The sequence below is a fragment of the Rhinolophus ferrumequinum genome, chromosome 16, assembly GCF_004115265.2.
Source record: "Rhinolophus ferrumequinum isolate MPI-CBG mRhiFer1 chromosome 16, mRhiFer1_v1.p, whole genome shotgun sequence".
Taxonomy (NCBI): domain Eukaryota; kingdom Metazoa; phylum Chordata; class Mammalia; order Chiroptera; family Rhinolophidae; genus Rhinolophus; species Rhinolophus ferrumequinum.
In genome coordinates, this window is record NC_046299.1 from 46,860,990 (window position 1) to 46,887,241 (window position 26,252).

A 26,252-nucleotide genomic window follows, 5' to 3' on the forward strand; every position below is an offset into this window, starting at 1 on the left:
ATGGAGACAATGTGGTATTTATATTCTCAAGCAGACACATAAGCCACATATATCACCCATTGTGTTCCTGAAGAATAGGTATAATGATAATTTACCACCATGTACAATAACACTTGTGTGGAAAATTTAGTTCACTCTCTCAAAATAGGATTTCAGAAATTCATTTCCCTGTATAACTCTGACAATGTAATTAGGGAACTTACCTGCCCTCACTGGTCAGGCAGTAGCAGCTTGAGAGAAGGTTCTTTTGCTTGGAACAAGGATTCCATTAAAATAGTGACTATGTCACCAGAGGCTCACAGGAATGTTCACGAGAGGACTCAACCTGGAGCAGCAGTGTCAGGGTTCTTGTCTTAGTGCAAGAAAGAATTCAAGAGCGAGACAGAAGCAGGAAAGCGGAAATGCCAGCAAACCCCGAGAACAAGTCTCCAGGAGGAAGTCATGATCAGAGGAGTTTATGCCTCCGGGGGCGGGAATTGGTGACTTTCCATTGATGTGATTGATTTGTTTCCTCCCCCTAGGCAGGACCCTACCTTTTCTGAGTTTTCTTTCCTTACTTGGTTCCTCCTGACCGGTCATGGCGTCAGATGCATGATGGGAGTTAGAGTAACTGCAATGCAAATAACATTAAAATTAGCTAAAGATCAGGTTCCAGGCCATAGGGATTAAACCTTGATGGGTGAAACTGGTTCTTGTTTTTCTCCAGCTGCAGGTACTGGATACAGTTACTTATTACTTGTGTAACCAGTGAGGCACCTCACGCTCTATGGTAGAGGGGGTTGTCCATTTCCTAGGCTACCTATCCTGCCTCAGCCAGAGGTGATATGGAATGGATTTGGAATCTGGGGACTTAAATGAAACAAGAAGCCATAGAAGGCCAAGACTTCCTGCCACTCTCACAAAAAATCTGGGGTTTCCTGAACTCCAGGATCTGGGTGTGAAGTTTAAGGATTATATGAGTTATTCCTTTTGAATGTAATTTTTAAAATAATAAAGCTACTATTTAGCACCTGCCTCACATGGTAAGAGAATAAAATAACGCACTGATTTTACTCCTAAGTATCCCAGAAAATAAATTTGTTAAAAGGAAAAATAATATTAACTTAGAAACATGGATGCAATTCAACAGAGAAGAAAAGTATATTGCTCATGTGATTTTAAACTGGCAAGAGTAGGAAATGCTTCAAATTTGTGGGATTATTTAATGTATTTATGGAAAAGATAGTCATTGTGAAGTATTAGGTTGAATCATATGAAATGTCTGATATTCTACCATTTTGACCTATAAGAATGGCAGTTTCATAAATTTCAACCTCGTAGGTGGATAGTTGGAAGCTTTAATTATTAGCTTTTTAAAAAGTTCTATAATGTAGAAAATAGTCTTAATACTTTTAAACTAAATTAGGTTTCAAATTAGTAGAAGTGAACAATTTTTTAGTTTAATTGATTTGAATTATCTGATTAAAAATTATACGCTTAATTGGAGATTAATCATTTTTTTCTACCTGAAAGAGTTGTGGATTTGTTTTGCTTACCTACTCTGAGAGTGGCCGACAAGGGCGAATTTAAAATTGGTTCCAAGAATTTTAAATCAAGAAACATTTGGTTTCCGTGTTTCCCAAGTTCTAATTCTACACAAATTCAAGTGATAATATGTATAAAACAATAACTAGAGGGCATGAGTAATGTGATTCAATAGCTTCAGAACACAAGTCCTAAACTCAATTACTCTGCCTATGGCTAGGAGCAGATGCATATCAGCCATGTGCTTCCAAATGCCATCTGATCCTAGTGCCATCTCCACGAAGCCCACCTAAATTATAAAATTATGGTTAACTAGAGTCACAAATTTAACCAACGGTCTCACTCTCATCCCAACACTCTCCAGATTCCTCAAAGATGCTGTAGTGTTGGAACAAGTGATTGCCCCCATATCTTTCATGTATTCACTCATTCTTCAGATACTCATTGGGCACCGGCCATGAGGCGGGCGTTCACTATTCCAGGTGCTGTTGATACAGCGGGGAGCAAGATAAACAAGATCTCTGTTCTTGAGGAACTAACTTTCTAATGCTTAGAGATATTAAATCATTCAATCAATAACAAACAAATAAGAAAAATACTAGATAGCAACCAGTACTATGTAGAGAATTAGAATAGGGAATTACTTTAGATGACATGGGCTGGGAAGGCTGCTTTGAAGAGGTGACATTTAAGCTTGATAGACTATGGCAGGGAGAAGGAGTGAGAGGAATTCAGGATAAGTCCTAAATTTAGGGTATAATTTGGTACACTCAAAGTGTGGTCTGAGGACCTGTGGCAGTGTGCAAACTATCTCCTCTCCAAATCGAGATAAGTACAGAAATTGAAAATAACCATTTTTATATAATTTTTATAGCAATTTGACAAATTTTATGTCTGCTGAATATAATAATTTTAATGTGCTTTTACATTTTCACTTTTCTAGTAATTCATGTTTATTTTATTTTACAAAAGTAGTGGTTGGAAATTTTTAGAAACCCAGGTTTCACCATAGATAGTGTGAGGAAACCCTGGCTTAACCACTCGACCAAGTGGACGACGAATAGTGGTGCCATTTCCTGAGATGGAGAAGAGCAGGGTAGGAGCATCTCAGGGCGACAGAAATCAAGTGGGCATTGTTTGGACCATGCTAAGTTTGAAATGCTCATTGGGAACCCAAGCCATGATGTAAAGTAGATCATCCAGTAGATGAATTCTGGAGAAAGGCCAGGTTCAGAAACATGGATTTGAAGCCATGAGCATACAGAAGGTATCTGAAGCGGTGAGACTGGATGAGATCACTTACCTAGGGTTAGGAGCTAGCAAAGGAGACTGATAAGATGCAGCTAGACAAAGAGAAGGAAAACTAGTACGGTGTCATGAAAACCAACAGAAGAAAATGTTTCAAAAAGGAGAAAGTAGCCATCTGTGTCTAATGCTGCTTAGAAGTCAGGTAAGGTAAGAATAGATAAGTAACAACTGGATTTGGCAAATTTGAAGATGCTGACAAAAGAAATGTCAGTGAAACAGAGAACACAAGCCTAATTAGAGTCGGTTAGCAAGAAAATAGGTGACAAGAAAATGATCCTGTAACAAGAGAAAATTGTTTCAAATATTTTTTTGGTGTGTGAAGGGAGCAGAGAGATGCAATGTAGGTGGATGTGGAGTCAGGGGAGATTTATTCAAGACAGGTTTTCCTCAAGTATGCAGATAGGAATGTCCAGTGGAGATAAGAAGTTGGTGATGCAGGTATACATCAGAATGCAGTTCAGAATAGCTTTGCCAAAATACCGTAGAGGCAGTGCTACGTGTTGAAATGGACATTAATAGTAGTTGTGGAAATTACATTCCATCTTCATTCCATTCCTTACAGGATTCTACTGGGGCTCCATGCTCAAGGTGAGGAATCAGGATTCACTAAGGCAGTTTGGGATTATAGTAGAGACACTGAAATCTCCTTTAGTGCGCCATGGTGAGGAACTGGAAATGGAACATGCCTGGTTTATTGGGGTTCCATTATGTAAATCTAACATCTGAATCTTAAAAAGTTGCATCTTTAATGTAAACTGATAGACACCTTCTTCCTCACCCATAGAAATTGAAATTGAAACATGTTTACCATTTTGACAGGAATACAAAATTTCAAGCTTTGAACAGAGACTGATGAATGAAATAGAGTTTCGCTTGGAACGTACCCCTGTTGATGAATCAGATGATGAAATCCAACATGATGAGATCCCCACGGGCAAGTGTATTGCCCCCATCTTTGACAAAAGACTCAAGCACTTCCGGGTCACAGAAGGCTCTCCAGTCACATTCACCTGCAAAATTGTTGGGATACCTGTTCCAAAGGTAGGGGGAAATCACCAGGCAGTTGGCCAACCAAAGCACAGAACTGTGGACAGTACCTTCAAGAAAGTCTTATCAGACTCTAGTGAAGTATCTAGAGGGAATAAAAACCAATACCAGAAAATTAACACAGCCCAGATAATTTGACTAAAAAGAGACAGTCAGAAGTAGGATTGTTAAATAGTCAGGTCAAAAATAAATCATATTTATGGGTAAGTTAGAATTTTATTAAAAATTTAAAACAAACTTCTTAGTCATGATCCTCTGTTTTGGGCTGTTGATTCTCTCAGCCATCAAACTCACCAAATTGATATTTTTCTTTTTATTTAACATCTATTGAGTATCCACAGTGTGCCCGTTGTTGTACAAAATGAGCTATATTTGTATCATTACTATTAGGTTGGTAAATGCTGAAAATGTCATATCATTATCACTGGCTGCTGAAAAATCTTATGAGTCACCAGATTTTTTGGCAGTCAGCTAAGAGAAGGATTTACACCTGGTGTGGCTGCGGCAGGAGATCTCTCCACTCTTCTTTCACAAACATTAGCATGGCATTTTCATCTATGGTTAGGTAACCAGGAAATGTAGAGGGCAACTGTAGCCAGTACTTTATTCCCCTCTATCTTGAGAGATCTCCTTGATACATGTAGAACTTAGCATGGAAAAAAATATATATATATTTTTCAAAAAAATATTTGAAACAATATATATATATTTTAGCAAGATGAGAAATTTAGTGAATGAATCATGGTCTTATTCCACTTGGTATAATAAACCATATTATTCTTTCAAGCAATGTGAACTATTCTAGGTCCTGAGATCTGCAACTGCAGAAGACTTGAGTCTATAATAGGATAGGATAATGGGAATAGGATAATAGGGGAAAATTTAGTCTCCTGGTTTTCATTATGTTGCCTCTGAAGACCCTTTGGTTCTTAGGGTGACTTTTTAAGTAATTACAAAGTACAATCAAAACAGTCAAAAGCTTTATCTCAACCCTAAATTACATAGAATTTTTGACTTAAGCATTGTACAAGTAGAAGTGAAAGAGCATTTATACTGTTTTTAAGATGTTTTATAATTTTTTCTAAGTGTTTTACAAGAGATGAGTCTCTTATAGAGATGGCAATTAACCCTTGCCTCACCCTACTCCCTACTTCATTATCCTCTAAAGGTGTTAAGAAGAACCATGTATATTCTTGATTATCTTTCATTTCAGGTTTACTGGTTCAAAGATGGGAAGCAGATTTCAAAGAGAAATGAGCACTGCAAAATGAGGCGAGAAGGAGATGGGACATGTTCTCTGCACATTGAATCCACCACCAGTGATGATGATGGCAACTACACCATCATGGCTGCCAACCCCCAGGTGGAGAAACAGGGTTCAGCATTGTGCTGTACTCTGAGGAAGGAGCAGTTGATATCATTGTGAATGAGGCCTTGAGAAGTGCAAGTTACTAAGGAATGCTGAGGAAAATAAATGAGAAGCATTGTGATTGTGTGTAACTACAGCACAGTAGCACAATCTCAAAGACCAGTTAGCCACTGACGGGTTACTCAATTCTTCAGCCTTTGTCAAAGTTCATTAGTAAGATCTATTCGCTGTGTACATGCACCAGATAGGTTGGGCTAAATCTTGCATTCTATCAAAGAATGATTTGTTGGTTTTGTCCTTCAGAGAATAAGCAAATTAGCTCACAAAGGTTTGTGAGTATCCCTCAAACTCATAATCTCCTCTCCTTCCCCTCATAAAAGTTGGAAAGCCATAGTCTTTCACTTTCCTTTTCTCAATGAGATGAAGACTTAAACTTCCCCTAAAAGATACGGCTGAATAAATATCTTCAACTACTAGTAGAATAGGAAGTACAGAACTATAATTTGTATGCTCACCCACTCTTCCTATTGAAATGTTACTTTTGAAGAAATTCTCTACTGAGGAAAGTCTAAAAACACTTAGCCATGATCTCTACATGTGTCTGCAGATAATATTAAGTGCACAAGAATTCAATTTTTTTCACATTTGTGCTCTGTTCATTTCTCAGCTTAAAACTGAAAGTCATCACAATACTCTTAAAAATCCCTCCCCCTGGAATATTAACAGTAATTTAAGGATTTTTATTCCCTCCCCCAAAAAAACTCATAATACTGTAGTTAGCCAAAAGGTTCATAATGTTCCAGTCCAAAAATATTTACATAAATTGAAAAAATGTGGAATTCTTGTTTTAATCTTGTTCATTTTCTGTTTCTTAGGGGAGAATCAGCTGTTCTGGCCACTTAATGGTACAAAGTTTGCCTGTTCGCAGTCGACTAACATCTGCTGGTCAGTCTCACAGGTAAAGATAATAAGAATCTCCCTTCTCTAGCCCCTCCCGCACCCACACACCACAATGAGCACCAAGGTGTCGGGTCTACAAATTGTTACTTGAAGTGTAGTCCTCCACCTGTAGCATCAGCATCACTTGGGAGCTTGTTGCAAATGCAGAATCCCAAGCCCCACCCCAGACCTAATCAGAATGATATTTTAATAAGATCTCCAGGTGATTCATAAACACATTAAATTTGAGAAGTACTGGCCTACAGCACACTTTTAATTGTTCAAAATTTGTAACCATCAGTAGCATCTGTGTATATAAATCAGGCTCTTTACATTACCATCTTTTCTTTAATAAAGCAGAAACTGTTAATGATTATGTAGATATAGAATGAATATTTTTGTTGTTTGTTATCTCCAATATAACAATTGTCTCTAATGCAGCACTTGGCTTTCTTTCTCTCTGATTTTACTAACCAGCAAGAAGAAAGAGCCTGGCTTTGCCTTGAGTCTTATGGTGCCATAAAGTCTTAGCAAAGCATTCCATAGTTGCTGACATGGATGAATTAAATTTGACTTACCAAGGGAACAAAAATAGTGACCCACGTTTCAGATACAGTGTTTCACCACCGTTGCAACTGTACCTTCTTCTTCTTCATTTTTTTTTTTTCAAGAACAGCTGTTATTGTTGGTCAGTCTTTACCAGTTTAAGTTCATGATAATCTTTAATGGTCTGCCATAATTTATAGTCAGGTTAAATTTTATTACTCAGAGACACAGGGATTGCAGCTGCCTTGTTCTGGGTAATAAACAGGACTTCTCTTTTGGCTCTCATTTGAGGATCGGCTTGAATACTGATTTATTTGTTTATTTTGAAACTTTTGAACAACTGCTCAAGCCCAAGACAAGAGGAGCTGAGCCACTTAACCCAGAATGACTTCAAAGAGAAAGAAGCTAAAGCCTGTTTATTTCATTACAGATCCCACAAGATAATCCTACAGTGTAGGAGATACTTACCACTTTGTTTTTTATATCTGCTCCACACCATTATTTATTATTTGCTTATGGTCTAGCAACCCCCTTTCTCTACCCTACCTCCCCCCAAAAAAATCTGTTCTCCAGGCCCTAAATGCCTAAATGCCTACCTTGTTAAGTGTGTAAACTGGTTCCTATATTTAATGCCTGAACATGTTTGTTGTTATAGAGGAAGGTCCCGGGTGCAAGAAAGAGACAAGGAGCCCCTACAGGAACGCTTTTTTCGACCACATTTCCTCCAGGCTCCTGGGGATATGGTAGCTCATGAGGGGCGCCTCTGTCGACTGGACTGTAAGGTAGACTCTAACACCCATCCTTAGTCCCAGATCTGTTCATATTTTGGGATTGTTTGTTTGTATGCACTTACTTTGGTTTATATTTGTTTTGTGGGTTGTTTTTTTCCAGGGAAAGGAGAAGTGGGGAGAGATCATCTTTTCCCCCCATAAGGCTCTTTTGGAGTGTTTAATACCAGACAAAAGTATTTCATGACTTTTTTAAGTCTTTATATGTTAATAAAAATGACATTGGTATTGTATTGAGTTAACTCTGTGTTTGTAAAAGACAACCAAAGAGGTGATATAATTCACACATTTTCCATATGGTGCCTGGAAAGTCTTTATTACTATAAAGCCAACAGTGTGATTTTTGCATCATTGGAGTGAATTGCTGTGAAAAAAATTATAGTCCTGAAAAGATGGCTCCAAGGCAGTTGATGAAAACAGATGCTAGATTCTCATACTAATCAACATCCATCACCTGTAGCTATTCTACATTCTAATTCTAACTTTAGAACTAAGTTCAGTTGAGCAGCATGGATATCTCTCCGTATGAAGAGAAACTACGTCACCCCTTTGACCCCACGCAAAGATGCTGAATGTTATGGAAAATTTAGATGTAAATTAGTAAAGGCTTGAGGTCAAGCATTCATAGAGTCCACTCCTCTTAGTGATTCTTGCTCTCCCAGTAGCTGCCTAAATAATGTTCGGGATTGATTGTTACTTCTTCCACCCCAAACCCTAAAAAAAGATACCCACGACTGGGTCCCAACCCAGAGATTCTGATTTAATATTTTAAGTGGGCCCTGTGATTTTCAAATGTACTCCCACATGATTATAAAACACATCAAGGTTTGAGAAAACTGGTTTAACGTCTGCCCTTTTCTTGGCTACCTCTTGCTTATGAGGTATGTAAGCAATATATCATCTCTGAAACTGACACTGCAAGCCTATTTAATCTACCTATTTAGCTTTTTCTTATTTATTCTAATCTAGAATACAATCATGACCTGAATAGGGGTGAAAACTCTACCGTTTAAATTCATGTGGCCATTCATCCAGATCCCTCTTGTGCTGATACCCCTGTCACCACCCCATGTTTTCTCTCACTATTTATTTGATGCTGGACAAGGATGAAGAATTCAGCCACCAAATAAATCTGCCTGTCGTCAGTCTGTCATTTGCCTCAGCTGTCCTGTTTTTTATTAGGTGAGTGGCTTACCGCCCCCAGAGCTGACGTGGCTGCTCAATGGCCAACCTGTGCTCCCCGATGTCTCCCACAAGATGCTGGTCAGGGAGACCGGAGTCCACTCTCTGCTCATTGATCCGCTCACTCAACGTGATGCAGGGACCTATACGTGTGTTGCTACCAACAAAACTGGACAGAATTCCTTTAGTCTGGAGCTCACTGTAGTAGGTAAGGTTTGCTGCTGAGACCCCGAAATATAACTCCCTCCAAAGTTATTGTCCAAATTTGCAGAGCCTCTGACAAAATTCCTTAGTCCTTTGCCCCAAAGTCTAATCTCAGTTTCTCTTTCACTGTAGTAAGGGCCATATTTTATACATTGCTTTCAAAGACATATAAGGAAGCTGAAAACAATAGGGTACCTTGTGCATATTATGCATGCAATAAGTGGGAGTCATTGTAATAGTTAATCAATCAGCCAATTAATTAATTGACTATTACTAAATTCAAGTCAATTGCCCTACAGTTCATCACTCAGGGAACATACAAAGCTCTTCGCCACCCCACCCTCCAAGCTTCCACGCCTTTGCATCAATGGTTCCTTATCTGGAATGCCCTTCTCTGCCTAACAACCTCATTCTCTAAGGCTTAATTCAAATGTCACCACCAAGACACAGTGGATCGACTAGGCACATCATCCTGTTTCCGTAGCACTTAGAAAAGGAGAGCATTTACGGCCCTCTGTGTAATTGTTTACTCCTTTGCTTCCCTGAAGAGACTTTGATCTTCTAAGGTCAGAGATTCTTGCTTGTTCTTCTCTATATTTCCTGTGTCTGACTCTGCCTGGAACAAAGGTGATCAACGAATGTTGAGTCGGTAACTAAACAAATGAACCTTTATCTTATAAGATGATGTAAACAAAACATTCTAAAGCCTAAAAATAAAGACAAGTCATCGTCACCTGAGTGGTACCAGCTCCTCAGAGCAGTAGTCCAGCCAGAATTAGATTTCAGAATGTACGAATTCTAGTGCTGGGCTTTCTCCCATGTGTAGCCCCCTAAAGGAAATCAGGGAGGCTTCAGCATATAATTCTCTCTCGAGGCTAGTGGCTGTTTCTCCCATTATATCTTTTTCTTTTTCTGACTTGTAATTTCTTCTTAGCAACAGAGTAGAACAAACTCATTCTGTAAGGATATATGAATGCCAGGTTTTGCTTTTTTCCCACTATTTTGCTAAAATATTTACTCTAGAACCCTGAGGTATCTTTGCCTTAATTGGTTCTGGCCAAAAAAGAAAAATGAAAAAAAAAGCCTCTTTAGGAAGCATAATTTGTGTTCTTTTTAAAATATAGGATACTTCTTTCAACTTTTCTGTAGCTATAAATTTCTTCAAAATAAAAAGTTGCGGAAAATTAATATATATTCTACAAAATAAACCCCTATTAAAAAGAAAAAAAGGATATATTTAGTACATAAAATATATTGTTTCTCAAAATTTACTGCTGAGCAATGAAAGAATCTCCTTACATTCCACACCTACTATTTGCACCCCCCTGTGTGCAACCCAGATCCTTGAGTGTTGTCTCTCATAGGATGTGCAGAGACAGTTTCTCATTTCTTTTTAGATCATTTCTGGAGCTTTTCTCAAGGCAGTGATCTTCTCTCAAGGCAGTGATTTAGAGGCATGGGAGGTGTTCTGAAGGGGAGGTTAGGTGCATAGGTGCCCACTCTCCTAAATTCCAGAACTGTAATGAGTGTGAGGCATGAACCCCAAGGCACTTCTTAGTCAAACAAGAATGGCTTTTCTCTTGTTCAGCCAAAGAGGTGAAGAAAGCGCCTGTGATCCTGGAGAAACTGAAGAACAGCGGAGTCCCAGAAGGCCACCCAGTGAGGCTGGAGTGCCGTGTGATAGGCATGCCGCCGCCCGTGTTCTACTGGAAGAAGGACAATGAGACCATTCCTTTCACTAGAGAGAGGATCAGGTACAGCCCCACCCATTTTCAAAGGGACTTCCAAGCTCAGTGGGGCTTGTTGAGTCACCCAAATAAGTCTGTAGCCCTTTGAATCTGGCTTCTTTCACTGAGCAGAATGCATTTGAGTTTCAGCCATGTTATTGTACATGTCAAGGATTTATTCCTCTTTGTTCGTGAACAGTAGTCCTTTATGAGGTATGAGTGTCCCACAGTTTTCAAACCTTAATTTTTAAGTTTCAACATGTACGAGGAATTTATGAAGACCCTGCATATTTTTTGTTGCATGTTTTCACTCATATCAGTACCCAAAAATCCTCTTTCAGTTAGAAGCTAAAATAAAATAAAATAAAATAAAAAACACTGTCATCCCAATAAACTTTAATTTAAAAAAATAAAATAAAATAAAAAGAAAAACAAAACATTAAAGCAGTTATACTCTTTCTCCATCCATCACTACATGATTTTAAAATAACTTTAAGGATCCAGTTTCTTAAAGTGGGCGCCTTCCTTGATTTCCCCTAACCAAACTTATTTCTTTGCCATTTTGGTTTTATGTCATAAGGGGCAAACAAAGGCAGCTGGCATACAGAGAATTATTTCTTCACAGTCAATGGAATTTGTCCCTGAGGATGTTGTAGCTGACAGAATTTTGGCATCTAAGAAGTCGGCGTATATATAGGTCAGGATTTTTCTCATAAAGGTTAAGCAAGAACAGAGAATATTCTTGAGTTAACACTTCAGTCTAAATCATTGTAACATGTTAAACCCGGCGTGAAATTCTAATGGAATTACCCAGAATTTCAGTCTGCAGCAAAGTGGAGAACTACTGATGCAGAGAAAACAGAAGGAAGAGCATGCTAATGTGCTCCTGAACTGTATTTAGCTAAATGCTGCACGTGTCTAGTTTGTTGCCTTGTGAAATACTCCCTCCATGCTAACAGGTCATCAATCCCTGGGCTCTCGTTTTGGTCTACTTTCCCTTAGCTTCCTAATAAAACTCTTGTTGAACTGTCCAACCTGGTTTGAGATTTTTCTGGACTTTGGTTGTGAGAAGTGTGAATACCCCTGGTGGGGACTATAACTCTAGGAGAGTTGGAACAGTGGGGAGGGCAACAACAGGTCTCAGCCTCACTACGTGGGTTAATTTCTCTTTTGTGACTTCTTTCCACCTTTGTCCCCTTTTCCTGCCCCTAGGGACAGAGAGGGGAAGGGGAAGCAATGCCCTGCTGGATGTGTCACAAGAGTTTCCCCAAGCCCAAAACTTGACATGGCTATTTCTGGCCCCAGATATAATACGGATATTTTCTTTCTTTTCTCCAGTATGCACCAGGACGCAACAGGGTATGTCTGTCTCCTCATTCAGCCAGCCAAGAAATCAGACGCTGGATGGTACACATTGTCAGCCAAGAATGAAGCCGGCATTGTGTCGTGCACGGCCAGGTTGGATATATATGGTAGGTGTAATGGCATCCCTTGAACATCTGTGTGTGATAGGCAGCTTAAAAATCCTTTTATAAAGGATGCATGTAGTATGTTTCCATAAATGAATTGGTTGGATTAAATTTTAGTGCTTCAGAGGTGGATTTTTTTTAAAAGTCATTTCATCCTCGTCACCTCAGGGCTTTTGTGCAGTTGTACATTTTACTATGAACTTAAACTTCTTCCAAAAGAGAGCCTCTGATACCAGGAATTATAGTTACTTCAGAGTTTGCATGTTCTTGTACTTCTGATCATCCAGCATCTTCATGCCCTCTCTTTAATGCCATGGGCCACCCGCTGGAACTCCATCCACTGGCTGTCATTTGCCTTAGCCACACCTCCTGCCACCAAAATTTCCCTGGCCTCATTCATTTGTTAATTCATTTCAGAAATATTTATTGCCTCGATCCCATAATGAGACTAATAATAGAGAGCTGTCCTAATTAATAACAATAATATCAAATTACATTTGTATAATGACTTGTAATTTACGAAACATTACACTTAGATCCTCCCAAACTTACGAGATTTTTGTAATTGTTGTTACCCTCATTTAAATGCTGAAGAAACTGAGATTCAGAGAGGTTAAGTGACTACAGCCACGATGCAAATCCCAGGTTTCTGTATCATTCCTTTGAGCCATGTTTCTAATTTTCAAAAGGATTTAACAAATTAATCTTTATTAATATACTTATGCATTCCTCTCTTATGTAGTTTTGACCTTAACTGGTATTTTTGGAGACATATTCCTTAATCTAAAAGAGTGATCCTTTTATTTTCTCCTTTTTGAAAAAAATCGTCAGCTTAAAAAGTTTCTTATTTATTACTGGTTTAACATGATTAACCAGAATAATAAATAAGAGTGACTGTCTAGAACCTGAGGTCCTGCTGTTCATAGGTGCTCATCACGTATTGTCTTTTTTTCTTTTAGTAACATACTGGAAGGGACTTGCTTGCCATTTTCCCTATGTCTAATATTTGAAGGAACTATGTAGCTGTCTGATTATTTTCTCTTATTCTTAGACTTGAAAAGAAACTAAACTCTGAGGGAAGCTGACTCTACTGTACTTTCCCTGGGGAGGGTCGATGGAGAGAGAGGCCAGTGATATGTTTCTTAATCTAGGCTAAATCCCTTAACCATATCATGGGTTTCACCATGTCAGGGGTGACATGGTCTCAAACTCAAACTCAGTACCAATAAAGCCTGAAACTGATGACTCTTGTCCCAATCCTGCCCCTCAGCGGCCAAGTTTTCAGTTCAGTTTGTCCTGGCTCACCTCTTCCTGGCCCCAGTCCTGATTCCACAGCACCAATAGGAGGCGCTATTTCCTCAGTTGGGACCTGGGAGTGGGGAACCGGATGGAGGATTTGGGCTTAAAAATCAATCCCGTACAGCTCCCCACCTCTCACTACTTCCTACCCTCTGAGGAATGCGGACAGTAGGCTCCTCTCTCTCATTGAAAGGAGGGCTTCTAATAACAGAAGTTGTAGTGGTTCAGTTAAGATACCAGAGAAAGCGGGGAAAGGCTAAGGGTGGAGAACTGGGGGAGAGGTCTGACGAGCTGTTCACTTTGGCCTACGGAGTGCCTGCTCTTTAAGTTTTGTCCTCAGTCTTGTAGCTTCGGAAATTTGATTTTATCAATTCACTCAGAAGTATTTACACTCTGAAAAACTGATTCAAAATAATGCAAACAACAAAGAACCAAATTACACATGGGAATGTTAAAAGGGTCCGTAGCTTCCAAGGACCCAGAGCATCAGTGTTCCCCACCTTGTGCTGCCCCTTCTCCACACCAAGGTCTCTGGAAACCTCATCAGAAGACTGCTTGGTAGTTTCTGAATTAGAGACAATAGCGGGCACTAGGCAGTTTGGATGGATAATTCATTCAGGTCACAATTCAAGCCTAAGGATTATGTCTGCTATAAACAGGGTCTCCTTTGGACAGTGCTTGGTGAACATGGAAACGCTAATACACTCTCTTTGTATCTGAACCATGGTTGATTGCACATAAATTACTTTTCAGCCTCTTTGTTATAACTCCTTAGAACCTGATTAGGGTGGTGGGTAGGTAATGGCTGATTAGGGTGAGCGTGTGGGTAGGTACTTTTCAGAAGTCTGGACCCATTTTGGCATCCATTTCCATCTTCTTATCTCCATCTTCTGAGGTGCCCCTCCCTTGAGAACCTACAGCCCTCTCTACACTGCCCCTAGCAGGCCCCATGCTAGGTCAGTAGAGGGGTTAATTTTGATAAATCATCCTAGTCACCCACTCTTTCTTATTATAGTCCCAGATCTTACTGGATTAGAACCATAGATTTTGGAATTAGGGGTTTAAGAGATCACCTGCCCAGTTTCCCTATTCCTGGCAGGGAAGAGAGATTTTATTTTTCTTTTACAGAGGAGGCATTTCAGACCCAGATATATTTTAATGATTTACCAAGATCCCACAGAAAGTGTTGGAGTGCCAATAGAATGCACGCCTGCAGTGTACTTGCTAGACTGCTCTCCTTTGATTGCAACATGTTATTTGGTCCATTTTCCAGCTCAGTGGCACCAGCAGATCCCACCACCCATGTCCATCCGGCCCAGTGGCAGTCGCTACGGATCTCTCACCAGTAAAGGACTTGACATTTTCTCGGCCTTCTCCTCCGTGGAAAGCACAATGGTGTACTCATGCTCTTCTCGGAGTGTAGTGGAGAGTGATGAACTTTAAGAACGTCCTGGGTGCCTAATGTATAAGGGGGCGGACTGTGGAGGGGGAAGGAGGACAAGCCAGAACCAGTGGTTTCCAAGCAACTGGATTTGAGTAAATTCCCATGCTGCTGGACCTGTGGCAAGGAGTGCTTTGTGTAAGTCAGCTGGGGACTTGTGCAGTCTCAGCTGGGGGAGAGATGTAGGGCTGTGCCTTTTAAAGATTCCAACAAAAATGTGAGAAGACAATACAGATGAACCAAAGATGTTATGCCGCTGCCATCCACTGCTTTGGGAAAAAGCTAGCATGCTCCCCTGCCCCCTGCTTTATTAGGGATATTTAGGACCTACTAGGAGCAATTAGGGGCCATATGCTTGGGCTAAGAGGAGTTAGGCAGTAGTGACCTTAGGTATCACTAACTTATCAAACAATGCAAAGGAAAAAGATGGGGAGGTCTCCATCACCTTTCATTGATTACATCCATAGCAGTAATTTTGATGGATTCTTTAAGTGAACTTCTACTTAGCATCAGGAGATCATGCCATACAGCTCACACATGTGGAGAAGCACTTTTGTTTTGCTTATCCTGAGTGTACTGAGCCACATAATAAAGTGCCAAAATGTGCTTGATATAAAAAAAATCCCTGAAACACTCTTTGTTGCACAGTGCACTTACTCTGTAGCCAAAACAGGGCCCCACCCACTTATCTGCACCATTTTCTTTTGGATATGGTGGTGAGTGGTTTTTCTTTCTGACTTTACATATCCCTAGACTTTGGAACTAAAGGGTTGTTAATAAACCAACCAAAAAGAAATCTTCTGCAAGGTCACTTTAAAAATTACCAGCTTCAATCGCCACTTGCAAAATATGCAAAAGTCAATATCATCTGTCCATTAAATAGTGACCCTCCTACTCCTCCCATCTCAAAAATCTGGAAGTGTATGAGACAGTGAGGAAGGAAGAGATGCAAACAAGGGGAGGAAGTGACGGGACAGTTGTACTTCACTTGCCGCGGCAGAGCAGCGGTTGTGGAGAGAGAGAGATCTTTAATAGTCGTGAGCTGCTTTGAGATTTTAATCACATTGCATTTTCTAGATAAAAAATATTATGCTAACTGGGAAAGTAGAAGGAAAGAGGAATATGCATCTTTATTCTAACTCACTAATTCAAAACCTGCCATTTAACTTAAAGAATTTTTAGACTTAAGTTCACTGCGATATGCCAAGTTCCCAGAAGGGTGCTTAGCACAAAGTAGACATTCGGTAGATATTTGTTGGATGGATGAATCCTACATTAGATAGCGAAATCTACAATTCACACACCAGTCCAAAACTTGCCCTGGGCATGATCATCACAGCACCGTTTGCTCCAGGCTCACCAGTGACATGAACCGGGGGTGTCTGTTACCGATTCCTTGCGCCCAAGTCTTTGGTGTTCTCTGAGCCAAGCACACGCAACAGGCTTCTTACTCAAGTGAACAAATAGTCATTGCTTAGAAAGGCTTGAAACTTTATTTTTCTTCACTTCAAGGCAAGGATCTCCATTATAGAAATAAATTCATTCACTGAAAAAATCATTTGTGTGTCTACTCTATATAAGTTGCTACGCTCGTGGGACATACAAAGATATGAATAAGACACAGTTCCTGACCTCAGGGAGCTTGCAATCTAGTAGACGAAGTTAAGATATAAGGCATGTAGAGGGCTGCTTCTTGGGGCAAAATATCTATTTGTTATCAAATAGAAACTTCTGGTCCTCTTCATCCTATATTTTTCATGACTCTAAAATCATCTTAATTGTTTCCAGTCTTTATTTCTTAATGAAATAAAATGTCATAGGTTACATCCTTAAATAAAGATTTCAGTCACTCAGCAGAATTATTAGATTTTGTTCCCTGTTTCATGTATGCAGGAACGGTACTAAAAATATAGGCAACTATAATGAAATAGAAAGCATTTCATCCAGTATGCGTCCTGTAAAATATGTTTCCATATTGGCTTCTATTATGATATCTCTTAGAGGGAGAGAGAGAGAGAAAGACAACCTCCTAATTCCAGGATTGCTCCTTCACAGTTGTACACGCAACTTTCCCATCACATTTCTTTCTGTAAACCCTAGACGGTTCTCCCATGACAGGGTATTTTTCATTTCTGTATGTCTTAGCTCCCTGAATATTTTTTATCTGTTTCCTTGCAGTGTTTGACAGAGAACTAGAATAAGTATTATGTTCGGCCACCAGATGGTGATGTCTAACCTAAAATACAAAAGCCTAAAAATTCCTGAAATTTGAGTTAGTGGATTACGTTAAAGCAGGGTTTCTCAACCTAAGCATAACTGACAATTTGGGCTGGATCATTCTTTGTTGTGGGGGACTGTAGGATGCTTAGCAGCACACCTGACCTCTACCCACTAGATGCCAGTAGCATAGCAGCCCCTGCTGGGGTTGGCTACCCAAAATATCTGCAGACATTGCCATATGTTCTCTGGGAGGCAGAATCCCCCTTTGTTGAGAACTACATTGTTGAACAAATCAGTGCCCTGCTTTGAGAATCTATTAGAATTTAATTACAATGAGGAATATTTATGTAAGAAATTTGAGTTCTGCTGGATACATTTGGATTCAGCATATCCAAAATTAGACGCATCATCTTCCCTTTCATATATGATTTTCAACCTAGTTTAATAATTTTTATTAATGGTACCATCACATTCCTAGTAATCCAAGTAAAAAGTATCCAAGTCATTTTTTGCTTCCTCTAGCCAATCAACTGATAAATCCTGTTAATTCTAATGCTGTTTTTTTGTTTTTTGTTTTTTTTTTGCATTCAGTCCTTTCCCGTCCCCTGCAGGTCCCCAAGTCAGACATTTATTACTTTATTAATTTCCTCAATACTTCTGACTTCTAAGTGGCCTTTCTGCCTCTAGCCCTGCTATTTCTCCCCACTCAGATCCAGCCCAGACCTCAGCATCAGCTCATTCTTCTTGAAGTGCAGCTTCAGTCCTATTATTCCCCAGTTTCAAACCCCCCAGTGGCTCAAACCCCCAGGAGCCAATTCAGGTGCCCCCTGTGCTGCCCTGAGGTATTCAAGACTTGCTCAAATATGATCCCAACGCCTTTCATCCATTACTCAGAAAACACATCCAGTATGGCAGAAACTCACCATAGGTCCCTGCTTTCTAGCCACATGCTTACCTTTTGCCTCTACCTGGAACCCTCTCTCCTTAGTCTACACCTATGGAAATCTCACCTGTTCCTGAAAATCCATCTCAAATGCCGCTGCCTCTGTGAAATATTTTGTGAGCCCCCAGACACCAACCAAATACAATTCTACTTTCTTTGAAAACTTATAGCAAATTTCTTGAGTGTGGAAGAAGGAAGACTTTATATACTATTTTATATCAAACAGAGCCTCTATATACTTGCCTGCCCCCTCTCCTTGCACTAGCCCAGGCTTGCCTACACTAGATTTTAGCTACCTGTTGGTATGGACTGTGTCAAAAGTTTGCCATGTACCTTATAAGAGTAGGCACTCAATAAACATTTATTGACCTAAATTGAACTTTAAAATTCTATGTAAGTCAATATGTTTCTATATAAAGTAAATTGAGCTTAGAGCAGTGGTTCTTAACCTTGGCTGCACATTAGAATTTCCTCGGGAGGTTTTAAAAATCCCGATGCCCAGGCCACAACCCCAAATCAGGAAGTCATAAGCTCTGGAGTTGTGGCCTAGCCATCAGTATTTTTTAAAACTTCCCAGGTGATTCCAATGAGAAGCCAAGGTTAAGTAGTCATTTCAAAACTTACCTGGAAAGGTCCAAAGGGACGCAGACGGCATAAAGCTGTAGTGTTGGCATCGGTGAAGAATGTACTCTCCCTGTTGCCTATGAAGTGCATGCCTGGAAAGTAAAAATAAACACTCACTTTGGCCTCATTAGACCCTACTATTTTGAGCAACGTTCATTAGACATGTAGCATTCGTGAAAACCCCAGAGGAAGTTAAAAAATGTGCAAAAATGGACCAGGGAAAGAAACAGAGTAGGTGCAATTCATCTGTGCCTTTGTTTCAAAAAGCCATATCGATCCCGTAAGCACCCTTCTCTCCAAAGAACTGAAGGGCTTTTTATAATTTACTTAGTCATGGAAATGAGGATCAGAGGGAAAGTGAAGAAAGGAAATCAACCATTAAAGCCAAACTGCCATTTTGAAATATATTTCCTTTCACCAAAATAAGATTTTAATCAGAATTGCCAAATAGCGGAACTGGTTTCTGCATCTTTCTCTTTTCATTCCTCACTTAACTTTTGTAGCCATCCAATGAGAAATTAAATTGTCGAGAGACTAGCAGTGGGTAGAACTAGAGCTCTGAATGACACATACCATGAAGAACACTTCCCAACAGAGTGAAAAACTGACTTTTGTAGGGACAGGTTAATTTGGATAATCCTTAAATGATAAACGGGTTGCGTTCCAAATGTTCACTTGTAAATTGGTTATTTAAAACTCAGAATGTATTTTCTTACACACATACCACTCAATGCTAGAATCTCAAGTGAACTCAGTAAAGCCCATTTAATTCATGACTGGGTTACAGTATCTGTTACACCTGATTGGGTAATGATCCCAACCACAGAGATCCAGGTAAAGCAGCCAGTGAAAGGAGAAGAAAGACTTCTTCCTCCTCCTTTTTTGTGTCTATGATGTGTCAAAGCTAAAGAATGTCTATGGTACTTTCTGTATCTATCCCCGTTCTGTGTTTTTCTCCCCAGATACCCTGTGCCGCATCTTCTATAATGCCCCCGCCGTAACCCCTCCCATCCTACCATTTCCCCGTGGCCTGCCAGCATGCTTCATGTTCCAAAATGACCTTAGTACAATTCCATGCATCTTGGCTTGACGATCAGAAGAAAGCAATCCAATAGAACAAATTCTGAATGAGAGACTTTAACTGCACAGAGGTGCTGCATTTTTAAAAGCAGTTGCTTTCTTACTCCCATCAACTTGTAATGGATCGAATTGCTGACAAAGTAAAATAAATAAATAAATAAATAAATAAATAAATCCGGCTGTGAGAGGAGGTCTAGAAAATTGGGTCAGACTCTCAAATTGTTCTTGTTGACCACAGCCTCCTCCTGTCCGCCTCTTCCCCACACACTCCCAAAGTACCTTCCGAGCTAAGATCTTGGCCTGAGTCTGTTTGTATATGGGCTATGTATAAGTTGGTTGTAAAGTGAAAGGCAAATTTATTCATAATGACCTTGATTCAAAGCCTCTTACAAGGTCCTTGGGTAACCTGGCCTCAAAGTATTTCTGCTGATGGTTGAGTTGAAAATCAATGTGCTTTACCAGTAAGATGAACAGTTACTTAGATTGCAGTAGAGTTTGTTCAAGTCCTTTTCATCACTAATTTGCCTATTCTTGTTTTAAGTGGATCAATATTTTAGAAAGCTAATTTCCTTAAGCATTGCTTAAAGAATGCCAAGCATCTTCTAAACTTGACAATGCAGTGGTCATCAATATGCTAAAAAAGTTGCTAGTACCATGTTTCTAAAAACCTGTGCGTTGCAAAAAAAAAAAAAATGCTTATTTGTTAAAAATGTTTGCTTCTTATTTCTAATTATATATTAGTTAGCAAACTTAGTATTATAGAAACTTAAACAAGCTGCCTTTTGTTAATATGTAAATAATGGCTACTTCAAACTGCAAAGAGCAATCACCTTGAAATTGCAAGAAATAGAGAAAGAACACACTTTTCAATCCTGAGAATTGTGCTATAAATGCTAAGAGTAAGCATAAAGAAAATGTCTGTACTGTAGAGCCATATAAACACTAATTTTCCAAAAGATTTTAACATATTCATGAATCGAAAATGTTTCCTTAATAATAAAAATTAAAATATTTCAACATCATTTGAAAATATTTTAAGGATGAAATAAATGTATATTTTTCTTAAAATGCAGAAAACAGTTCTAATTTCCAGGTTTAAAGATTACTTTTTGATGACGATGGAACTGATTTTTTAATATACAAATATATTTGAGACTTTAAAATGGTTTTTAAAAATCATCCTTATAATTGTATAAATTCCTACATGAACTATAACCTGGTTAAAAATCTCTAGAGCAACAGAAAGATAACTGGGTTTTAGTCTTCCTAAAATATCCAGTAGATTCATTAGACTTCTCACAGAATATTCTTTAACTCTCTAAGGTTAAAATTCATTCTGCCTCCTAACTGAAAACAGAGCCACTTTAAAAAGTGAGACTTAAAAATGGGAAAGATGGGAGGGGGGCGCTTACCAGTTTAGATTGAAAATTACAATCTAAACTATACTTGGAGATACAAATATAGTTTTGTTAAAATAAGAGATGTTCTAATACCCATAAGAAACCTGAATTATGGTAAGAGTACATTGCTTGGTGTTCCAAATTCCAAAGAATCTGAGGTTTCTACATAGATTTTGTGGGTTATCTACAAACTAGAGGCAGATCCTTGTAATTTCCCCACAATTAGTGGTGCAAGAACCTAGTGAACTATAATGTAGCATTGACTATAGTGTTCACTACCTAAAGATTACTAATGTGTATGTGTACACGATATAAATGGTTTTACTGTGTACTTTAAGGAGAGTTAAAACCCTGAAATAATTCAAATGAGATCGTTTAAATGCAACTGTATTGTTTAACAAGCATTGGTAAATTAAATTTTATTTTTTCAGTATTTTGATTTCAGAGATACCCTATCCTCTTTTCTGATTAATTTTCACTTACTTTTTCCAATCTTTAGCGTTAAGTTTCTTGACCAGCCCTTTTCCCTTCATTGCCTGCCTGTCAATAAAAATCTGTAAAATATTTAATATTTTTATAATAGGTGAGCTCCTTATTTCCAGGAATCCTTAGGTAAATCCCTCGAAATAAGGGGGATTTTAATAATTCAGGTGAATTTCAGACATAGTCTCTATTTTTTCTATATCTCCGGGGACCCTTACTTTATTTGTAAAATAAGCAAAATACTTGAGCTTTCCCAGGATGGAGGGTAGGATAAATAAATAAATAAATATTTATGAAAGTACACTTTAGAGACTCTAAGAAAATGTGGTCAGTTTTTCTTATTCCAAGGAAAATGTTAAAAATATTTTTTTCCAAAGTAAATAGTTAATTTGTTTTAAGAGTTCACATTTCTTCCCTGCCTCACTAATTTTGTTTTTCCTTGGAAGGGTAATACATAGTGGTGGAATCTTCTTCCAATATGGTATGCAGTTAAAAAACAACAAAAAAAAACTGGAGAAAAATAAATAAATTCAAGAAATATTCTATCTGCTTTCTGCAGGCAGATTCCAGGTAAATTTATTTTGGCAGAGGCAGAATAGCCTAAGGGAGCTCAGATTTTTGTGGCTATGGTTGGAGCTAGTGAAAATAATGACTCAGCAGTGCACAGAGAAATAGCAAAGGAGTTCCTATATTCCTGTCTGGCTTTATCAGTTCAGGACAACTCCATTGTATAGTTCCAGACCCAAATGCAGAAATGTTCCATGTTAGCAAGTCTTATGTTGAAATGAATCGACTTTAGGATGACAGATACGTACGGACCCTCAAAAATGAGCATATGGTTTGGTCTCTGTTTTTGCATTCTCAGATACATCAAGTCTGAATTTAACCCCAATGATTCATTTCAGCCCTGAGGACTGACAAACGATGTATTTGTGCCCACAGGAATGTATATACACACAAACACACACACACACACACACACACACACACACACCCCTTCGAATAAGGAGTCATGGAGCACCCCTAGTTAACCTAATTCAATCAGAATCGAGTGACATCTCTTACTTAATTTTTCCTTTCTCTTTCTGCATGAGTTCTTTCCACTTGAAAACACACCAGGCCCCAGAAAGCTCACAAACACGGTATGCTTCCATCTTAGGAAGCTTGAGTCAAGTATTTTTCTAAAGTACTTTTTTGGTTATTGAAATCTTAATGGGAAAACCATTATAGTAGCCATTTTGAAATGCGTGAATTACATAAACTGTATATTTTGCCTCTACTACTAGAAAACAATTCATGGATCTTGGCTTTTATTCCTGTTCCTCTGCATCGTGCATGTTAGATATTCTGTGGAAATGATCGCTTAAGCCGAAATGTTTGTGAGCATAAACTGTGTCTTTCTTCAGAAGGTATATGGTACTGTATTCCGGTAGACCACGTCATCTCCATGACACCCGTTGCTGTTTCCTAGTCGTGATTTCTTAAAAATTTGTTGAGGGTTGTGTTTTGTTTGGAAATTTTGCAATTAGAAGGAAAATAAGAATTAAAAACCAGTATTTTATTCAAACTGGATGTTTTAAAAAGCAATTTAGAGAATGTGATGGACTGTTTCTTTCTTCATTAAATAAAAGTTTATTTATTCTCAATTTAATTGTTGGATTTGTTTTGTTTTGTTTTTTGGTCCCAGACTTTGAATATGAGATGGGTAAGTTTTTGCTCTCAGTGGTTTTCTTTCAGCTCAGGTATGTTTTGGATACATTACCAGTTTGAAATAGCAAATCAAATGTCCTGTGTTAATTCAATAAAACAATTGTTAAAGCTTGTACCCACTAGTATATTGATGACCAGAGAGGGGAATGAGTATACATCTAAGATAGGACATACATTTATGGTCTCATATGCACTTTGAAATTTCTTTTACCCCTAAGTAGCAAAAAGAGATATCTTTAGTGACACCTAAGCAGAGAGCAGAGTCTAGCCAAATTCAATCCCAAAACAGCACTTCACTTATTATAAGATGGTGTAATTTAAGTGAACTGAGACTTAATTGTTGAATCCTGCAGCTCTATTAACCACACTCTATCCAGCTCACATCTAGCAGAAATTTTATATTTTCATGGTATAACTATGAAACTTAAACTAAGAAACTGGCCTCCCTGGATAGTAAGAAAAATAGCCCAATCCTTCTTAACATTTGCAAATACAAAGAATGGGAAGTCAACATAATCAGTTTTGGTAATGAGGTTAATGGTGTCATAGTAACTATTGTTTAATTAAGTGATTCTCAACCCTGAAAGCCTGCTAGAATCACTGGGGGAGCATTTAAAAAACATCTATGCCCAGGCCTCACCCCAGAGCAGTTAAATCAGTTCCTCAGCTGGGATTCCCAAGCTTCATATTTGTTTCAAGACTCCCTAAGTGTGATTCTGAGCATACAGAGTTGAGAACCGCGGGCTTACATGGCTTTTCCCATCTTGATCACCCTGTTCATTCTACACCGTTCTTCAAGGCTTCTAACCCTGGGGTTTAGCACTTCAACTTCCTGCGGGCATCTAGTGAGAGAGCACATATAATAACTAGTCCAACTGAAACCCTGGCCAGGGGGAGTCTTCTTTTATTAGTAATGCCCCTCCTAGGAGCTCTTAGGGCACATATTATTGGTACTACGCTGTTGAAGCATTCAGCTATACTCTGTTTAAGATGGCTTATTGATTAATACATGTGTGTGTCTTCTCTGCTGCCTTCCCAAAGACAGGGGTGGTGTTGAGAGAGCCTGGGGATGAGGATGAGTAGGTGCTTGATAATATTTTTTGATTTACTGAAGAAAGTGAGCTTTAGTAAAAAATATATAGATATACATATATATATATATACACACACACATAATAATATTTGAATATATATATGTATATAATTTAAACTTCAGTATGTCCTGTTCTCAAACTAGAACATGGATTTTCAAAGGTGAGCAGTGCAGAATAGTGTAGCAACTTTTAGGCTTCTTGGTACTCTAAAATCTATTACGTATATCTTAACTTTAAAAAATGTTTACATTTGCTTTATAAAAGCTCCTAATCCATAAACCATGATGGATTTCCCAACATACAGCTTGAGGAGTTTTATCAAAGATTGGATTTGATCACTGAGACCCCTTTACATTTCTTTGAAGTATCTTCCAGGAAAAAAAATAGTACATCAAGTCAGATAGAAACCTTAGGGATTTGGTCATTGCTTCCAGAGATTTTCAACATACAGAAAAAGGCAGCTAAAGGCACAGCATTTAACAAACAGATTCCCATTCTTTTGGGGGAGTGGGGATGGAGAAGGAGAGGTATGGAATTAGATTCCCATCGTTTTAATTAAATTGTTCAATTTCATTAAGAAACTGCTGTTAATAACCATAAAAGAAATGTTTATTGAGTGTTTATTCTGTGTAAACCTCTGTACTAAAAGCTGCAGAGAGAAAACGAAAGGTACGGTTCTCTTTTACAAGTTATTTACAGTCCAGACAAAGGGATGTGAACCCTACCTGAAAAAGGACTAACAATCTTAATACATTTTTGAGAACTCTGATTAACATATTTTTGTTTTTGTTTTGTTTCAGCACTGATTTTATTCATTCTCAAACTTTACTGGGGTTATTAATGAAGCCTTTTAAGTCTAAATAATTAGGCTATTGTGCCCAATTAGTGAGGCAGGCAGATGCCCTAAGCCTTACCATGAGCCCAAGTACACCCTGCAGAGTGGTGAAGTGTGACCAGAAAGGGGTCCTGGCACCATCACTTCTAGAACTGTGTTGCCTGCTGGACTATAGAGTCTTTTAAGAACTGTTGAGGTCAAGAGGTTAAACACTGTACTCTCTAATTTGCAATGGGGAAGCAAAATCCTCAGTCCTCCTCGGTTTTCTTAACAGATATCAGACGGAAAATTCAGCATTAACCTCTCAGTGGATTTCTGGGGATAACACTTGTGACTTTGTAAGTTTAAGTTTGTATGCACATTCCTTACAGACCAAATGGACTGTGATAATTAGGGATAACTAATAAAGTAAAAGTGTTCATGGAGACTCTGTAGATAAGTTGTAAATAGATGGCTGTATCTGATGTTTGGTATTGGAATTCATAATAAAAGAGTTTGGGGGATGTCATTGTTGTTTTTATTGACTTGTGACAAAGTCCAAATGCGAAGATAACTTAGAGTCCTACTTTTCCGAATGATTGGCAAGACATTCTCCCAAATGCACACAGTGCTGTTGACCACAGTCACTCCTTACATTAAGGGTTTGATTGATTCATCCAATGGTCAAGCAAATTTATAAAAGTAATTCAAACAAAACCACATGTGTTATTTTGCTCCCAACTTGATTAGCCTTGATGGTAGTGAAGATCTTTAGTCAGTTTCTACTGACTAAAAGGAAATCACTTCCAAAAGCAACATTTTTTAAATTTCTCTCCGTGTTAGTTCACATATACATATATATATACATACACACACACACACACACACACACGAACACATATAGAAACTATATATATTTGGGTACTTCTAAGGAATTAATAGTTAGTAACTGGCTTAATAAAGAAAATAAAATATTGAGGAACTGTATATCTAGTTACTTAAAAGCTAAATATTATTTCAAGTAATAAATGATTAAAAACA

General features: G+C 38.5%; 1 protein-coding gene across 3 annotated transcripts in view; it reads left to right on the top strand.

Annotated features, from left to right (window-relative positions):
• The window catches only part of MYPN (myopalladin), an 88,374-nt gene extending 70,519 nt beyond the window's left edge, over positions 1-17,855 (top strand). For 2 of the 3 annotated variants that reach the window (XM_033131060.1, XM_033131061.1), the window contains 8 exons: positions 3,652-3,873; positions 5,093-5,242; positions 6,124-6,206; positions 7,389-7,515; positions 8,704-8,911; positions 10,496-10,661; positions 11,973-12,106; positions 14,676-17,855. In XM_033131060.1, coding sequence (XP_032986951.1) covers positions 3,652-3,873; positions 5,093-5,242; positions 6,124-6,206; positions 7,389-7,515; positions 8,704-8,911; positions 10,496-10,661; positions 11,973-12,106; positions 14,676-14,845 — 1,260 coding nt within the window. In that variant the 3' untranslated portion in view covers positions 14,846-17,855. The remainder of the gene's footprint in view (positions 1-3,651; positions 3,874-5,092; positions 5,243-6,123; positions 6,207-7,388; positions 7,516-8,703; positions 8,912-10,495; positions 10,662-11,972; positions 12,107-14,675) is intronic. The other variant, XM_033131059.1, reaches the window with a different exon arrangement.
• Positions 17,856-26,252: the final 8,397 nt, after the last annotated feature.